Source organism: Triturus cristatus, chromosome 1_2 (genome assembly GCF_964204655.1).
Source record: "Triturus cristatus chromosome 1_2, aTriCri1.1, whole genome shotgun sequence".
NCBI classification, from domain to species: domain Eukaryota; kingdom Metazoa; phylum Chordata; class Amphibia; order Caudata; family Salamandridae; genus Triturus; species Triturus cristatus.
The window spans coordinates 547,877,488-547,896,785 of NC_140580.1; the positions used below are offsets into that span (position 1 = coordinate 547,877,488).

The window sequence follows — 19,298 nt, forward strand, 5'->3', positions numbered from 1 at the left end:
CCATCAATTTCCTCATTTGGCGAATTGTCCTTGGGTGTTCCAGAGGCCCAAGGTGCTTCACCGGGACAATAAAAAATAAATGGTTAAAAGCTCAGATTTCTTGCGAGCAGCCTGCATTATAAAACTATAAATATATGCATTACAGGCTCACTCTCCCTATCTTCCTGTGTCTGCAAACGTATGGAAGGAGAAAAGAAATGCAGCACAGTGGGGAATCCAGTGCTATATGAGGCACCTGCAATTGGGCTTAAGCTAAGGTCCATACACTGGACGCTAGGAAAAATCCAGAATTTCTGCACTAAGTAATGCAAAAACCAGACACAATTTCACATTGTGTAGCAACTGAAAATTGTCCAAAAGTAGCTGTTTAACATTTTTTGTTTACTTTTGTGATGTGTGGAAAAATCGTATAAATCGGATTTATAAAAAATAAAAAAATCAAGCAAATTTTTGTTAAAAAAATTTCTGCAGGCTGATAAAAGAAAATCCGACTGTGGCTTGAATGGAATGGCACCATAGAATCCATATTTTTGTAGAGGTAAAATTATTTTGAAATTTCGAGGCTTGATGGCTCAGAATTGTCCGATGCTTATTTTCTATTAATGCGGAATTCTCCTGTAGTATGTGAGCGAGCACTTAACTGTATGGCTCCATCACTACAACTTCCCATAGTTAGTTGACTGGCCACATTTGACCCCACTTTAGTTTTTTTAGGGTGCATGCTGGTCTTCCTAGCCCTGTAGTAGTTTCCCTGAATTGTTCTGCAGATGGTGGTTCTTGAGTACAGCACCAACATTACTGTAATTAGAACAAACTGGAGATTAACCAATCCTACTCTGCTTTACGACATTGGACTATTTGGGCTGAGTGCTAAACAAAATCGTTGATGGCATTCTACACAGTAAAAGCCGGGCTTATCTCAATATACATGAGTGACAAGTAAAAGTCTATTTGCTTGCAGTGTAGGAGCAAGTGCCTTCTTGTTCGTTTTTGAGATTTAGAGTGGAAGACGAACCGCATCATTCATTGTGAGAACTACAGAAACTAATTGTATTTCAGAAACCATTTGTCCTATGCGATAGCGTGAAGCGCTTTCATTCTTCGGACAAGGGGTGTTATATGTGTGAGCTAATGTTCACCATTGACCTCTTTATGGTTACCTGAAAACAACCATTTTGCTGGTCCACTCACCGCTAAAGCGCGTGAGCTAAGATTGCCTGGTTTTGGAGTCATATGGTGTGTTTGACGTTTGGAGCCACTCACTAGTTGTATTTCCTATGTAATTTTCCTTCATTATCACAGGCATATCTGGAAGTTACTCAGCCAGCAGGTTTCCAGGCCATTTATATCACTGCCGCTAATCTCCTGAATTTTAGAGGGTTTCTTCCACCAGATAAATCCAAAGCAAATTGATTTGTTTCAAAATAGATGTACCTTTTATTCTAATCTGAACGAGTGGCGTGGACCACCCCACGTGCTTCATACAACCACTGTTGCCTGAACACTGAGGAAGTATAAGGTCAAAGACATGGGAATAGTGTCAGAAACCTATGTTGTATGCTCCTCCCATCTCGTGTGTACAGTTAAATGTCTCTTGCATTTTTTTTTCTTTTACCTCCGTGCCATCCAGACTGCTGTATTCCCACCAATCTGCTGTTATTTTGCTCCAGTCTCTCTTCTGCCATTTCCATGGTCCTGTTATTTTACCTTAGCGCTTAAAGTGTTGTTTTTCCATCATTCATGCTCCTTTTAGCATGCTAACTGGCAGGAGGCCTTGAATACTCTAATTTCCATCCCCAATAACCTTGCTAGTGGCCTTAGTATGCCAGTGTACAAATCACCAGTTCTCATTCCCCTTTCACCTGTTTTCAACCCATTGCATCATTTCCTGCCATTCACCGAGTGTCCCCACCCCCCTCGCCCCCAGCATGCTGTCCTGTAACTTATCATGTAAGATCTTTCATTTTGTCACTCCAGATTCTCCTGAATTCTCCCCCCTCCGCAATATTTTATTTTAACTCCCTTCCATTTTTGTGAGAAATTGCCAATTTTGCATGGTCACCCCCATTTTTTTTTGGCTGAATTTTTTGCTGGTTTTTAGACTGCACACTGAGGCACTAGTGTTCAGTGCCCAGTGTATGTGCTGTGACTCCTAAAACGTAGAAACTAGCTAATACCTCCCTGGTGTACTTAACTTTCTTATAAGGCCATATTATATGGTGTACAAACTGCACCAATGACACAGAAATATGAATGATTCCTTTGAACTGCAGCACTTACTGTGCCGTCCACTAGCGTGACACGGAAAACATGGCCCGAGCCCTACCATTGTAGTCTGGCTGCTACAGTTTAAACCTGTAATATAACCTATTAAAATAACTATTTTTAACAATTAAAAACCTGTTACCATGTCCCTAGAGTGAAAAGGCCATACATTCTATTTTTATTGTAGCAGCCTAGCTGTCATACAAATAAAAATGTCTATCTCTGGAATGGGATAGGCTAGAAATATAAAGAAACCACTTTTTTAATAATTATTAAAAATCAAATTAGATGGTGGTCGTTTTTTTTTGTTTGTTTTTTTAATGCATTCTAGGGAAAATTAACTTTTTGAAAGTTGCCCTTTGCCTGCCTAAGCTCTAAGAACGCAATTAGCATAAGACTGGCAGCTCCCAGCCTGCGCTCAAGCTTGGGAATAGGTGTGAAATGGCTCTCAGAAGTAAACAATAGAGAGACCTGAATGGGCAGAGTTGACTGCTCTGACCACCCCTTAATATTTTTGCTAGGGGAAGGTGGGCATCCTGTTGACACCCCACTGTCAAATCCTGCTCGATACACAATACTTTGGGCATACATGAAATCGAGCAAAGACAATTCCTGTGCATCTCCTGTCGTCTTGCCAAAGGGCCCTGCTTTTGTCCTATCTACCTTCTGTCTCTGGGTTTATTGTGGAAACAATGCCTGCTTCAAACTGGAATTTGTTAGATGTGGGAGGACACTAGTAATTTCCCCATGACTCCCACACACCCACCTAGCCCTCAGAGCTGAATACTTTTACCATCTTGAAATTACCCTGGCACATGACGTTTTGTGCCTCTTTGCAGTGAGTCAAACAGAAACAGCTGTAAAAGCAGGTAGGAATACCCCTGGGAATTTTTGCCCCATTTGGTTAGAGATTTCCCAGGAGTCCCTAACCCCCCACCGCCCCCCCCCTTCCACTAGCTGGTGCCAGTCATAAATGTGGCAGTGCATGTGATCTTCATCAAAATACTGCTGGACTTGTGAAAGGATTTCATATGGACAACCTGCTGCACTTGACATCTGTGACCTATAAGAAGGACCTGAGGAGGTTGGATTCCCTCCACATTTGAATTCCAGCGACAGAAAGATCTTCAAGGGTCATAAGGCTGATCCCCTGGGTGGCTCTGGGAACATAGCAAAGCTGATCAGTGACAACTGGACCTGGACTAGACTTTGATTTTGTCCACTGTCTGACACCCTGTACATCTCTAAGTGCTCTCCCAGGGTCTTGGAGGCCTTGAAAGTGTACTCCATTAGCTGTTTTGACACCAAAATAAGTTTGAGAACTTTTTAAAAACTTTTGCTCCAGAGCTTCAAGCGGACCAACTGTGAAAAAAATCCGACTGGCAGTTCGACGCGGTTGGACCGAATTTCAGGTTTTTCTCCAGTAAAACAACAAAGTCCTTTTTCTAACTAGAACTTCTTCAAACTTCCGTCTCCAGACCCTATTGGGTCAAGCATCTTACTGCATCCGAATGCCTCAAATCGTGCCTTGGTCTTGGTGTACTGGGGCCATTGACTACCAGTGGCGTGTGTACTTTTATGTGCAATTTCGCATAAATGTTAAAAATTCATATCTCTGGATCGCCATACTGGATTTATGTTTTGCTTTCATTTTGCTTATTAAATGTTTCTCAATTTTTTAAAAAATAAATTATGAGGTTTTTCATTATATTGTGCTTTGGAATTGGTTCTCTCTGCAGAATAACCTCCAAACATTTTGCCTTTACCTTCCACTTTTTGCTGAAATTTGTTTTTGTTGGCTCTAGGACTCTAAGCACCTTACCACTGCTAAAGTGCTTGTGCACTTTCCTTTAAACAGGTTAAAATTGATTTATTCCTGACTAACATATTTAATTTACTTGCCTTTACTTACCTTGTAGAGTAAAATACCACATACCCAGGGCCTGTAAGTTAAATGCTACCGGTGGACCTGCTGCACTTTTTGTGCCACACACTTACGTAGCCCGTTAAACCATGTCCCAGCCTGCCATTGCAACCTGAATGCAGTTTAAAACAAACAGTTTGATTTGGCAAAATGAACCTCTTGCTAAGGCTTAAACTCCCGTTAGTTTGCAAATGGCACCCTTAAGGTAGGCCCCAAGTAGCCCATAAGGCAAGGTGCATTGTAATGAAAAGGCTGGGCATGTACTTTTTAAGTTTTACGTGGCCTGGTAGTGAAAAACTCCTAAATTTGTTTTTCACCACTGTGAGGCCTACCCCTTCCATAGGATATCACTTGGTTACCTCATTACATTTAGTAAGTGCTGACTTTTGAGTGGGAACAAGTAAACATTTCATGTTTGGCATCTGAGAGATTGTAATTAAAATCCTCTTTAATGATAATGTTGGATTTCAAAGTGACATTTTTGAAAATGCCAATTTTAGAATGTTGCCATTTTCCTGCCCCAGCCTGTTCCTGGGTCAGATGTCTGGGTTGATAGAGGGATTAGCATGCTTTGATATAGTTGGATTTTGTTTGTTTCTTCCATACAGCCACACAATAGAGGGAATAGGTGTGCCTGGCTGGACCATCAACTGGCAGGATAGGGGGGTGGGCAGAGCTTGGTACAGCCCCACTTGCAATTGAATAAGGTGTGCTCTGCCTTCACACAAAGGACTTGTCACCCCTGCATTGTTCTTGCAGAGAGCCAGGGCAGAGGAAGCAGGAAGATTCAAGCACTTCTAAGGGAATTATTTAGAAACGTCTACTTCAAAGAAGGTAACCAGTATAAAAATGGAATCCGCAGACCCCCTCTTCAGTTTACTTTCTGGACCTGCAGAAGGACTCTCACAGGACTGCCGCCTGCTGTGTACTCCACAAGACTGATTGACTGCAAGGGCTAGATGATTGGCCTAATCAGAGCCTCAGGTACAGAAATGGTTCTAAACATCTTGAATCCACACCTGAACCCAGCCTGAGTGAGTCCCAAGTGTTGCCCCTCCAGTCCTGGGTATTAGTTGTGATGTTAAAGATGCCCAGATAGCCAAAACTTTAAGTACCAAGTTTTGGAGTTGGCTAAGACGTGCTCTGAGAACTGAGGGAAGACCGGGACCAAATTACTTGTTTTTCCGCCCAAGGTGCAGCGCCTGTCGGCCTGTCTTTGCAGCATCTCCCGCTACGTTCTTCTCCAAAGAAGCAAATCCTGTTCAATGGTCTTTCACCAAAGGAGTATCTGGCTCCTGGAACTCTGGTGAGCAACAGCCTCTAGCTCGCCCCTCTGGAGATTTTCGATTTGCAAATAAGTGACTACGTCTAAACGAAGAAATCTTCCCCGATTAACTTTACCCTCTTAGAACACTTTTCTTTGAAAAAAATAAATAAATATTTAATCGTAAAGTTAATGCCGACCGGACCCAATCCGTTTTTTGTATCTGGCTCGAGCTGCATCTCATCGGCTGTATTTTTCAACTTTGACCCAGTCACGTGCAACTAGGTGTCCGTGGTGGACGTGTGGATCTTTTAGATGCTAATTTTTACCTTAAAATTAAAACATTCTTAACTGGTTTTACTAATCGAGTTTCGTCATTTTGGTGTCAAAAAATGTATTTATTAAAATGTATTCTGTTTTTCTAAATTGGTGTAGTATTTTTCTTGTGTTGTGTTTAAACTCAATTGTTGTTTGTGTGCTGCATAAATACTTCACACATTGCCTCCAAGTTAAGCCTGACTGTCTTTGTGCCAAGCTACCAGAGGGTTAAGCACAGGTTAATTTAGCGACTTTTGTAGTTCACCCTGACAGAGATTGTGACTGTTGCTTGAACAGGGGTGCCCTCTCCCCGACCATTCGGCCAACACCCCGATTTTTCACAATGTTTAACTTTTTTCTTTTGTACTTCTAAATGCTCTACATATTTTCTCTAAGTTAAGTTTCTGTGCTCTTTGTCACAGCTATTAGTCTGGGGGAGGGTGGAGGGGGGGGGGGGGTTGACCTGACAGGTTAGTGAGTTTGTTTGTGGTGGACTGCCATCCACATGAACTAATAATTCACTTTCTTTCAATCTTCACTTGTATTGCCTCCATGATATAATCATGTATGGGTCTCTGACCCACATCAACGGGTAATTCATTGTGAACCCCTACAACACCTGGCAATGAGAGGCCAAGCTGCCTACTGGTCGGAAACCACCTTTTGCTGTTACCCCCTCATCAGACTTATTTTCTTGGACACATTACCATTCAAATGAGTTACCCCACCACCTGTGCTGAACACTAATTTGGCATTACAGTGCCAGTATTGAGATGTAATACCTCTCCCACATTTGGTCCAAAATGTTGCGGTCATAACTCTGGGTGATGTTTGTGTGGTGGTACCGGCGCATCTCAGCTACTGTGAGACCACATACAAGCAAAACTACTATTGGTGTGTGCAGTGAGCCCCTTCCTCTCGACCAGGACAATTTCTGCTCTGTCATTCGACAAATTGTAACCACATTTTCGGCACGCCTTTTAATACGAGTGCATGACATTATTCAAAATTATTCAGGTATTTTGCTTACAAAGTTCTCTTTTTCTGGACAAGCAGCACATTGTTTAAAAGAACTTGCACGTTTGTGGTTTACAGATTTACCTTTATGAAATATGGTATTGCGTATTACTACCATGTTAAGACCATACGATATTATTATTATTGCATGACATTTTTTTACATTGAGTGGTTTATTGTAAAAGTTGGTTATTGAAAGCTGTTCACTAAAACTTTAGATATTTTGTTAATAATCCTTGATTTTTTTTTTTTTTTTTTGTGCTCTTTCTACAGTGATAGGCTTTGCAGTATTGTCATCTGCAATGAGGCTTCCCTTCGGAACCAACCAGTCATATTTAACCCCGACTTCTTTGTTGAGAAGCTGAGACACGAAAAGCCGGAGATATTCACTGAGCTGGTGGTCAGTAACATCACACGGTTAATCGATTTGCCAGGGACGGAGTTTGCCCAGTTGATGGGAGAGGTGGATCCCAAGCTCCCCAACAGCAGTGGAGCAGCCACTGGATTCTTCCGTTCGTTAAACTTCCTGAAGCGCAAAGGTTTGTATTGACTGCCTACACACTCTGTGATCAGTTGTCACTGCCCTTCAAATAGTTGATATGTTAGGGTTTATTTTTATAATCGTATTTCGAGGTCTTGGCTTTACCAGTTTCATGTTTTCCAGGAAATACTATAATAAAAAGCATATGTGCCCAGTGTGTGCGGCTGATCTTACACACCTGCTACATGGTGCCTGAATGCTCTCACCTGTGATAGAAGCGCATTAAAACACCAATAACCTTATGTGTGTGGTGTGTGTGTGTGTATATATGTATATATGTATATATGTATATATATATATATATATATATATATATATATGTATATATATAATCTACTGGCGGTCGCCAGTAGAGAGTTATAGTTAGGACCGTGTTTCTATAGGAAATCTCAAAATTCTATTTTGAATAACTTTGGCGCCGGTTGACGAATCCTCGCGAAATTTTCAAAACTAATGGGGCGCTCCGTTCAGCTCCTACCCTGAAAGTCTCGGGGTGATTCGTCAAGCGGGGGCCGAGAAAAAAGGGGGGTCCCAAAACGCGTTTTCCCCATGCATTTTTCCATAGGACCTTTAGACGCAGCTACAGCCCGAACGGCTGAATAGAATTACTTGAAATTTGGCAGAGAGGTAGCCATAAGGTCAAGGAAGTGCCTTTTGCAGGTCTGGTGTAAATCTGTTCAGTATTTCCTGAGAAAATAGCATTTAAAGGATATCTATACGCGCGCACCGTGCGAGCACCCTAACGTGCGCGAGCGTAATTCTGATTGGTGGTTACATGTTAGTCAGCGTTCGAGTCGGTCGAAATCAGGAAGTGTCGGCTGCCGTTTTGTTTGTTTTCAGTGCGAGAGTGAAAAAGGAAGGTGGCGAACGTGAAAAGGGGGCAGGGTAGAGAGTTCCTGACCCCCTCGCCTTTGTCAGGGGTTCCCTGAAGGACACCGAAGGCAGAATTTTATTTATTTATTTTAAATCGCGGGGTGCGCGCACGGTGAAAACCAAAAACATTTTTAATACGTAGTTTATTGTAAAATAAATATATAAAGAAAATAATACATAAATAAATTGGCATTTAAAAAATCGTACAAATTCACTGAAAAAACCATAGGTTTCACACACGTTATAGTTAGGAATTAGCATTTAAAAAAACCTTGCAAATTCACTTAAAAAACCATAGGTTTCACACATGTTATAGTTAGGTGGATATTTCACTCGTAAAAAACCAATGAAATTCCCCCGTTATAGTTAGTTCAGATAACTATAACTCGCGCGACCGCCACTCTATCACAAGGATGATGTCATCAGTGATGTCATGAGTGATGCCACTGACCATGTCATGAGTGATGTAATATGTGACGTCATGAGCAGTGGATTGCGGGCGCTCTAGTTATAGTTATCTGAACTAACTATAACGGGGGAATTTCATTGGTTTTTTACGAGTGAAATATCCACCTAACTATAACATGTGTGAAACCTATGGTTTTTTAAGTGAAAAAAAAAATATATATATATATATATATATATATATATATACAAACATACACCTGGAGTCTTTGGGTTACCCTTTGTATTCCCTGGTCTGTTCAAGTGCCATTCATATTTTGCTTCCACCCTCCACAGCATCCTGCATGGGACATTGGGTCAACCCCTTTCATCTATTGACTACTTTCACTGTAACTGGCGGCATTTGCTTGATCATGTGCACAGGTTGCTTGCAAAGAACTGCATTACACTTTTGAGGTAGAAGTGCCCGGGCTACCTGAACACTCTTTTTGACTGCCTAATCCTTTTGGCCTATTGCTTATGCTTGCAATACTATTGCATGCTCTCCACACCAGACCTATTGGTGTTGACACAGCTTGTTTATTGGGCGCCACCTCCTATAGATTCCTGGTTTGTAAAAAATGATACATTAAGCAATGCGATTGAGGGCTAGTTCATGTTTGTTGCCTCTACCAGGGACATTCAAAGTGTTAATGACCCATCTGAAGTACCAAAGGCTCAGTTTTCTGTTTTAATTGCAAACGTCAAATTTAATTAAACAGTGGAGCTGCATATTGTAGTCTAATGATGTTTAAAGATCTGAAGGTTCTCTTCTTGCTGAGATTCTAATTAGTTCATTTTTTTTGTTAACAATGAAAGAATGCCACTCTGGGAAGAAACCTTTTTGAATCTCCGTGTTACACAGCAAACTGATTTCTAAATGATTGGTAGTCCATGTATACGTGTGTTGCTTTTTAAGACGATCTTGTTTTACTTCTGAAAACAGGTGGTGGCTACGTACTAAGAAGGCATTGTTGCGTAAGACCTGCTGGAAATTATATTCGGGCTACCTATTTTTGTTCACTTGTTTTATAGAATTTGAGATTTAAAAAAAAAAAGATTTTATTTTTCCATCTAACCAGCAGTGACATTGCAATCAAGGCATTTCAAACATCATTATATCACATTGTATAATGCATAAAGTTACAACTTGCATCAGGTACATAGTAGTGATTTCCGTTACAGTAATCCCAGCGGTAGGCGGTAGTACATCTTACATGTGGCACTGCACTCCCCATTAACGCTTCTCTGCTTGTTACTCGCAGCACTTTACAGGTGTGCAAAACCCAGGCATGTGTTCGTGTGAGCAAGGTATTTTATGAAACGGGTCATGGTTCAGGCTCCGACGTGGTCTGCAAATACAGAATTTGAGATTTTAAAGACCATTTACTGTGCCAAATTTATTAGGAAGCTAATCGCAGTCTCACTCGAGCATAGCTATTTGACTTTCATGTACATTTTTATGTTGCTTCTAAAGAACTGCCAAGCGGAAGCAAAAAGTTACATTTTTAAAGCTAATGGGGGGAAAGGAAAAATCCGTAGCCCGTCTCAACCTAGGCTCCTTGTTATTATTTGGTGTTAAAAATATTATTTGTACTCATTATCGCTGCCATTTTATTAAAAAGACCTCTGCCAAAGAACCCTCTTGCGAGGCCCATGGGGTATTGCAGCGCCAACCCCACGAGGAGCTAAGCTGGATGATGAAGCGTGACACCCTTGCAGATGAGTGAGGATACTATTTCCTAATAAGGAAGACCCCCCCCCCCCCCCCCCTCTTTCTTGCTAAATATCCATCCTGAAACACACTTCCTTAGGAACAGTTACCCTTTTAGTATTGGTGTAGAGCACCACAAATTTTGTTGCTTGGGCCTAACTAGTTCCACAGGATGAAAGAACCTTCAACAATCCCAGATATGCAGACTGTAACCCTATTACTACTTTATTTATTCATTCAAGGACCTCCTTTCATTTGTAGCTATGAAAGGATTGTTGTAAGAATTAAATTGACACCCAAGAACAGTATAGTTAATGGTGTCAAAAAAAGGCTTACTTATACGTGCCCTAGGCACAGACGAGCAAAGGGATACAAATACTTGCCTATATGGAAAGTTGTGACAAGCAATATAGGTATATATGAAGCATCGTTTTCCTCTTCAGATTGCATACTATGGGCCTAAAATATGTTTAGGGATAATGCACCGTTTTTGAGGCTACTGGTCAAGGAAGAAACTCTTGATGAATATGTGACAATTTGAATTTGTTGACTAACTAAATGTTTAGTTTGTTGCTGGAGGATTTATGCAAGATCAGGGCCCGTATTACCATAAGGGCGCACTTTCCCGGTTTGTGCCACGGCGCACCTTAAAACAAGTGCACCAGTCGCAAACTGGGTTGGTGCACACTGTTACAATAAATGCACTGTCCTCTGGGCAAAATGGGAAGTTGCGCTGCCCGGGTGGCAGTTCATTCGAGAGAAGTACAGAGTGGCTGCTTCAAAGCCGGTCTGTGTTTCTCAGTGCAGGCGGCAACCCCCTGCACTTTCAAAAGGGATTAGAGATCTCCTTGCGGGCGGGTGGAGTGAAGGACTGCACCCGCCTACAAGGAGATGTCTGGGGGAGGGGTCCATGGGACCCTTTTCTCCCCTCCAGAGCACTACGTTTAGGAGGCTCACTAAATGCACCATCTTTTTGTGGCACACTTTTAGTGTACCTCCTAAATGCATGTTTGTCTTTGTGCGCCCCCGTCCGTAATATGGTGTGGGAGCAGAGACAAAGTGAATCCCTCATTGGAGCCAATCCCCCATGCAAATATGAAAACACCCTTTAATGATAGCTCTGGCTCTACATGTGTGCTACTGTTATCAGTATTGCTTGTGTGGCCTGAGGGCGTACATGCCCTTTGCGCCCCTGGGACACCTTCTTCAATACAGTTCCAGAATGTAACACTTGCCAGTAATGAGTGTATTAATGAAAAATGCTGGGTTCAGAGGAAAGCCTCCTCTCTATGAAGTTATTGCCACTGCACATAATGCATAACGTAATGAAGGTCTCTGAAGTCTATGAGGAAGAGGTATTTATGACCTAGTTGTCTCACAAAGAGTAAAGTGCTGTCCACCAAAAAATACATCTGACATTGCTTACTGTAGAAGGGACTGTTAAGAAATCTATAAATGGTTAACTCCATGACGAAATTCACTCATTCGGCAATCATTCACTCATGCAATCTACTACACACAGTTTCTTGCATGCATCAAGTCTTTGGATAACATATAGTATCCTACATAGTCTTGCTTCTCTTAGTAATATCAAATATTACCCCAAAGGGATCATAGAACCTGCTACTTACCTCCAATGCTTTAATGTCTGAAACTCTGCAACAAGATATTAGGCACAATAGGGAGGCTGGTTAGTCATTTCAAATCGAAATATCTATCACCTGGCCATGTAGAAAATAAGCAAAAGACACACAATTGATGGACGGAATGCAGAACAAATAAAAACATTCACCCCCAGTCAAGAGATCGGGGTTAAATCCATCATTCTTTTGCTCACCATGTCACCCCAGTTTAGACCTGGCCATATGCAAATCAGTCTTGACCCTGTACCTCATGGGAACAGTCCAGCCCGAACTGCCAAGCCAGGTCCTCCCTGGACCGAAAACAAGAATCCTGGGACCGCTTTAAATTCCTTAAGTTTATAACTGATCTCAACCCTAAGCCCTTTTTCTCTACAGGGAACAGGGTACTTACCAAAACTGTTTTCTTTTCTCACATGTACAATCGCTCCTTACAACAACATAGATTTTACTTTGTGGTCTACTACTTTCTGCTGATATACATTCAAAATCAACTCGCTTGAAGGAGCATATTGAAAGGGGGTTTCTGTGAAGTCTATTCTGAACCCGTGGACGGTTTCTAAAGCCCATGGATCTTGAGTATTAGTTTTCCACATTTGGGTAAAATGGTTGAGGCGACTACCTACTTTTCCCTTGGAAGAAGGACAAATTCCTGTACTCACTATGGTATCCAGAGAATCCTTGCCCCAGGGCTTACTCCCGCTTGCCTGTTGATAACTGCCTCTTTGAGGGTAGAAGTAAGGTCCCGCACTGGCTTGAAAGTCTCTGCCATAGACTCTCTGCTTGAAGTTAGTGAATTGAGACCTTTGAAAACCATTGCGGGCCAAAAGTCTCCTTTAACAGGCCCATCCAAAAACCCCTCCACTGAAGATCCTGCACATACTGTTCTGAACTTTGTCAAGGGCCATGAAGGTTGCAACCTATTTGCCCAGGCTTTTAAAAGGTCCTCTCCAATTAGAAGGCCCTCTGTCTTTAGTCTTGCGTTAGTGTTACCCAGAATTCTCATAGTGCCCTGGTTCCAGCCTCTCAGGAGGTCTAGGTCCAAAGGAAGACCCTTAATGTATGCCTTGTCGGACATATCCATGTTGCTTGCCAGTGGGCCATTGACATTGAGGAGCCGATCTTGACATTGTAAAGGGACCTTTCAAGCCCCTTCCTTTGATCTCTGCCCATCTTGAAAAGAAATGTAATTAATATGGGGTCTAGGTTCGGTGTGAGGCATACTTTCTCATGAATTACTGGTTTAGAGCTTTCTGCCTTGAGGACATTCCTGACCTCTTTCTCCTGTGGATTCCTGATCCACCTCGATAAAATTGCCCACATGCTGTAAGGGTCACCATTCCGCCCTTCTACGGTGTTTGATATTGTAGGGAGTGAATATTTCCTCTCCCAAGGGGTTCTTAACAGTGTCTTTGGAGGTAGAAAGGACTATATTCTCACTGAAGAGGTCATCCACACCATCATGCTCCTGTTGGAGGTCAAGAACGTACTTGTCATAACATGTTTATTTGTAAAGCGCACGTTCACCCAAGGGTATCTTGGAGCTGAATAACAGATTGTTACAATCTTAGTATAATTATCTTGAGTTGGTATGTTCCACCCTCCCCTACCCTGCGAATGGTATGACCCTGGGGAGTTCAACTTAGAATGTTCATGCTGTTGTTGTCATTTGCTGTCGGAGCGGATGGTCAGAATAAAGACTTATGACTCACCTACCTGAGTTGTAGTTTCTTTGGAATTCAACACAGATGTTTATTGTTACCCAACTCAGTGCTACTCATTTTATTGACCTCCGAAGGATGAAAAGGCTGAGTGGACCAGCCAGGATTTGAACCTATGACCATGAGGTGGATCATAGGTTCCTGCAGTGGACGCATTAGTCCAGTAAGCCACCAGATCTGGCTCCTCGTCTTTTCTCTGAAATTCATTATCAATAAGCTCAATTTCTTGAGTGTCCATCTCTTGTGTGCCGCTCAGGACACCCATTTCCAGTGTGCTGCATCAGACAGCTCTCTTCTTTTGGGCCGCGAGGACACCCTTCCCCTTTTGAGGTGGCACTCTTTTCAAGGGTGTGCAGCGTCTCTCAGTGTGTTTTCTTTCTTCTGTCCTTTTCTTCCTTTGTCCCCATTATGAGAGTCCCCCCTCTGAAATGGACCAGTATTCAGTGTCCGAACCTCTTACTTTTTTTTTTCTTTTGCATGACCTTATCAATGGTCTCTCGCACACAGGTCAGCATTTCTTGCTGAATCGGCTTCTAAATAATTTCCTCATTTATTTCTCACTTTGTGATCTCAGTAGATTCTCTGTCCTTATCGGCCATAATGCTATTAAAAGAAAGATGAGCCTAATAGAAATAAGCTCTGTAAAAAGAGCTGTTAGGTTGATGTCTAACCAAGGTAGGATCCAGCTAGATCAGGAGTAATAATTTAAATTATATTAAATTATACCCTTTCTTCTTACACTCTTTTTTTTAATAAAAAAAAAAAAATATATATATTTTATTTACATTCCACAGTGTCAACACAAGGAATAACATCCGAGATTAACCACATAGCCGAAAAAAAAAGAAATGAAATGCATAAGTACATAAACGACACATGAGTAAATGAAGTATATAAATACACATTAAATCATGCATTTATGTAATCGGAGAAGGCTCCCCATCTATACAATCCTAATTTTCGTTTCCTTGTCCCCTTTGTAGAATACAAGCTTAGTTCTTTGTTGGCTAAACTGTACATTCTATTCCACCAGCTCTCAAAACTGTGAGGGTCAGGTCGTAACCAATCGGAAGCTATACAAAGTCGTGCAACAGTCATTGCCACAAATCAGAAATAATGATGTTTATAGAAAAAGTTGCCTTTTTTTACAACCTGACCAATCCCCAAAAGCATTAAGGCCGGTGTTATGTTAAGAGAAAATCCAAGAATATTTGATAAGAATTTTTCAATATTATTCAAATATTTACTCAGTTTAACACCACTGTAGAATATATGAATACTGTCTGCATTGTCTCCCCCACATCAAACATTTACCATCATATCGATCTCCCTACTAATACATGCGCGCAGGAATATTATATAAATTAAATACCGTTTTGAAGAATTGTACTTTTAAATTTGCAGATAAAAAAACTTCGTTAGATCTAGCAAGTGCGTCTTCTATAGATAAATCAGAATCTCCCAAAGTCGCAGTCCATTGTGCGTTATGTTTCCCCAAATCGTCCGTTCTAAATGACAATTATATTTTATATAACACCCCTATTTTCCCCTGGGCCCTTACAGCTTCAATAATCTACGACTGAGGAAATCCCGCATTTGCAAAAAAAATAAAATTGAGAGTTAGGCAAACTATATTGTCTTGCTAGATCTTCATACAACTTTATAAGACCCCCGTCCACATACAAATCTCCAATCTGACAAATACCCTTATGTCTCCACCCTGTCCCTAAATATTGTTGGGAGGAGCTTTGACGCATTCGTTGGTGTATATTGTATGTTAGTCCTTCTAGATCAACTAACTTAAGTATTTTTTCCAGACTTTAAAAGCACCTTCCAAAACTTTGAACCTGGTCCTTTTATAATAGCTGCCATCTATTTCTTTAAATAAACATTGTTTGGCTTCTGATCCTAATATTAACTGAAAAAACGAAGGGGCCTCTGCTATATTGCCCATATCCTCACCAGTCAGTAGTACGAGCATTTTCTGCAACAAGCAGACATAGTAATAAAAAAGAAAATCAGGTATTGCCAAACCTCCCCTTAAAATTAGAAGAGTCATAGATCTACTGGCACGCCGAGGTTTTCCGGGGGCCCAGAGGAATTTAAAACAGAGTGATTGTAAGTTTTGCAATTTAGTTGTTGATATTTCAAGTGGGATGGATCTAAATAAATATAGTATCCTGGGGAGAACATTCATCTTTATAATATTCCCTCTACCTATTAGAGTAAGATATAATCGTCCCCATCTCTCCAAAGAGTCACTAATATTGCGCAGTAATGTTCCCCAGTTAGCATCTACGGTAGCTGACATCTTCTTACTGTTATTGTTAAAAAATAATAGCAGGTAATCAAATGTTAAAACAGGAGTTGTTTCCAGCTGCTCAGCTGTTTCCAGAGATACTGTAACTGTCAACTGCCAGCGTGATGTGTTACAGACCTCCTGAACGTCAACTTAATTCAATTATAAGCCAGTGGTACTAATCTCAAGCTTAAATGGTGCCGAAATCTCGTGTAGCGTCTGCTTTATGCTGTTGCCCAATGCATTCCTCTAAAGCCCAGCCTGGCGCGTCAAGATTTGCAGCTACTCGTTTGGCAGGCCTGGCGGCAACAGGAGGTTACCTCACTTATTCCCAACTGCCCTGCAGAAAGACTGCGGTGCAGACAGCGATGGAGGGCACGGCCAGAAGTCAACAGTGTCTGCGCTCCGCCCGGAGACCCCAGGAAAACGCCAGCGACCTGCGCTGGTAATTACAAGCTGGCTCTCAAGGATTAACCGAATGGTATGGCAGAGTCCAAAAACGGGTACAAGCAGCAGAATAAATTGGGTATAAACAGGGGATTGATTCCATAAACTGGAAAAACCAAACAAACAGAAATAGCTTCAAACGGTTATATAACACCAGTAACTCAAAAAAAACGGAATAACATCAAAAGAGTTATAACACCAGTAATGGTATAAAGGTGATTAAAACTAAAGTGCTGCTTATCTGAGCGAGGAACATCATTTAAAAGAGGAAGATCATTCTGTGCATGGACTACTCATATATTGTCAATGTTCTATTCTAGATTGTTTTTGGTTTATGATGTAATGTTCTTTCAAGTGCTGTGTGGAGTGGCATGAAAGGACAAATGCATAATGGTAGCCTCTGGTCTTCTCATGAAATCACTTGCTGTCAGCGTGGGAGTTTGAATCCGTGGCAAAAAAAAAAATGCTTCTGCTTTTAAAATCAAGGGTTTCATTCGCATAAATATTACACATTTATGAGTGGTTAGAAAACTGAGATTTTTTAAAATGGTACAGGGTAGCAGGGAATGAAATATAGTATAGTGCTAATAATTTAGTGATGAATGTAGGAAAAGATTAAATTGAACGGTTTCCAATATGTTTGATTAAAATTATAATGGTTGCCCACTCGGTTCCATTTGTGTTTTTTTCAAGGATGTATGTGGGAAGAACAATGCACAATAACAACTGGGGAAAAGTCCTAAACCAACTGTTGTCAATCTCGAGAGTTATAATGGGCATTCAAGTTAATGTTTTAGTGTTGCATGCTTACATCCGTTAGAAAGGAAAGTGAAGCATATGGAAAATAACATGTGAAGAAACTAAGCATATGGAAATTAACATATGAAGAAACTAGTTGTTTTTAAGGTGGAGAGACCGGGAAAAAAACCCGTTAAATTGGACCTGAAGAGTCTAAATCAAACAATGATTAAAAAAAGATCTACCATTGTAGATACGTTTTCAGCGGTGGGAATAGAAAAGTTGATTGGATTGTTGTTCAATATTGAGTTATGAAAACAGTGTGCATGAAATATGTAAAGTGAAGAATAGACCTTCAGCAGTTTGCGAAGAACTTGACAGAGCTTTAACAAAAAAATTGAAGGGTGCATGATTAAATTAGTCCATTGATTATTCCTTACAGTTGAAATCCTTGGTTGTTGCTTTAAAGGTGAATTAAAAAGTTTGTCAACCTTCGAGATTTCAATAGGAATATGTGGTTAGACCAGGGTTCGCTGCTTAAGATGAGAGAAATGCTAACCTAGGTGAGGGCTACTAAGGTGTTCAGTATCCTAAATTTAGTTTCGAACACCTTCTTAAACCACTGAATTGAGAGTTCATGCCATTAACTGCATTAGTGCCATGGACGAGATGTTCAAGTCTTCCAGTCTACCTTGCTGGTGAGGAGTGTACAAAAGTAGGTTGTTTCTGGCATAGATACCCCCTACCTTTTGCCTGGTGTCAGTGTGTTTTGACTAGTTCACTGGGACCCTGCTAACCAGGAGCCCTGTGGCAGTGCTCTCTCCTCTAAATCCCATGATAAGTACTTTGTACACCCCACAGTTGGCATCCTGGAGTACCGCTGTAAGTCCCTAGGGGTCACCAACCAGTTGCTTGTGGGCTACTATATCTCTCCAGCTACCTCTGAGTAGCTCACCTGTGTGCAGCCCAGCTTATTAAATTAGAAAGCCTTTGCTTGGTTGAAATAATATACATATAAAAACACAGATTATACAACACTAATCATATTAGCAGATCTCAATGCGTTTCGCTGAACATAAGTGGCTCTCAGTACTGAAAAGTTTAGAGATCCCTGCTATGGTACTGAGGTACCCATGGCATTGGTAAACCAGGGGTCTCCCATGGGCTGCAGCATGGATTATGCCACCCGTTGGAGCCCATGCAAACTGTGTTTTCGTTAAATGGTGCATGCACCTTTCACTTTAGATATAAGGCTTTTCTTATATCCCGGTCACTGCACTTTTTAACCTATAAGTCACCCGTAAGGTAGGCCTCTCAGTCCAAGGGCAGGGTGCCTGGTTCTAAGTGTGTGGGTATCCCTGCACAAGCAAAGGTACCCCTACAAAACCCACTCTCCATTTTCTGGACTTTGTAAGTGTGTGTCAGTCATTTTAAGGTATGTAGTGGGCACTGGCAAGTCAAAATGTTCAACTACATAATGGCTGCCTCGAAGCTGGTCATGTTTGGCACCGACTTGTTGGAATCATGCAACTAAACCAAATTCAGTGTTTGTTGCATGGTACCATGTACTGTGGGGCTTCTTAGAGGACCCCCCATACCTACTTGTGTAGCCTTACAGGGTCTGCCTGTCAGCTTGCACTACTGTTGACCCTAGACCGTGTTCTGCCCCACTGCTGATGAGCTTAACTCAGGCAGGAGAAGCTGAACAAAGGATTTCCTGCGAAGAAGAGGTCTGACCACCTCTCCTTTAGAATTGGGTATGGTGAGGGAGCTCCCGAGCGCCACCAGACTGTATTGAAGGGCACATTTGTTGCCCTCCTTGCATAAACTATTTTGGCCCAGTTCAGGAGCCTTTGGCCCCTGCTGTGGCGTGAAACTACGCAAAGAACAGGGGAGTGTCTACCCCCTGACTAGCTACTCCCTAGGGAGGTGCCCAGAACTCCGCCATGTGGCCACTTGATTCAGTCATGTTGAATCTTGGCCCCTGGGAGCATCTGCCTGGCTGGGCCAGCTGAGTAACGTCCCTGAAAAATCACCCCCCACCCCGATAGGTGGGTCCCTACAGAAGAGGTCCTTCCTCCTTTTAGGGTTAC

At 41.6% G+C, this 19,298-nt stretch overlaps 1 protein-coding gene across 7 annotated transcripts in view; it reads left to right on the forward strand.

Annotated features, from left to right (window-relative positions):
* Positions 1–19,298, forward strand: part of ARHGAP19 (Rho GTPase activating protein 19) — a 209,646-nt gene that overhangs the window by 36,009 nt on the left and 154,339 nt on the right. For all 7 annotated transcript variants that reach the window (XM_085606408.1, XM_085606401.1, XM_085606410.1 and 4 more), the window contains exon 2: positions 7,062–7,327. In XM_085606408.1, coding sequence (XP_085462534.1) covers positions 7,062–7,327 — 266 coding nt within the window. The remainder of the gene's footprint in view (positions 1–7,061; positions 7,328–19,298) is intronic.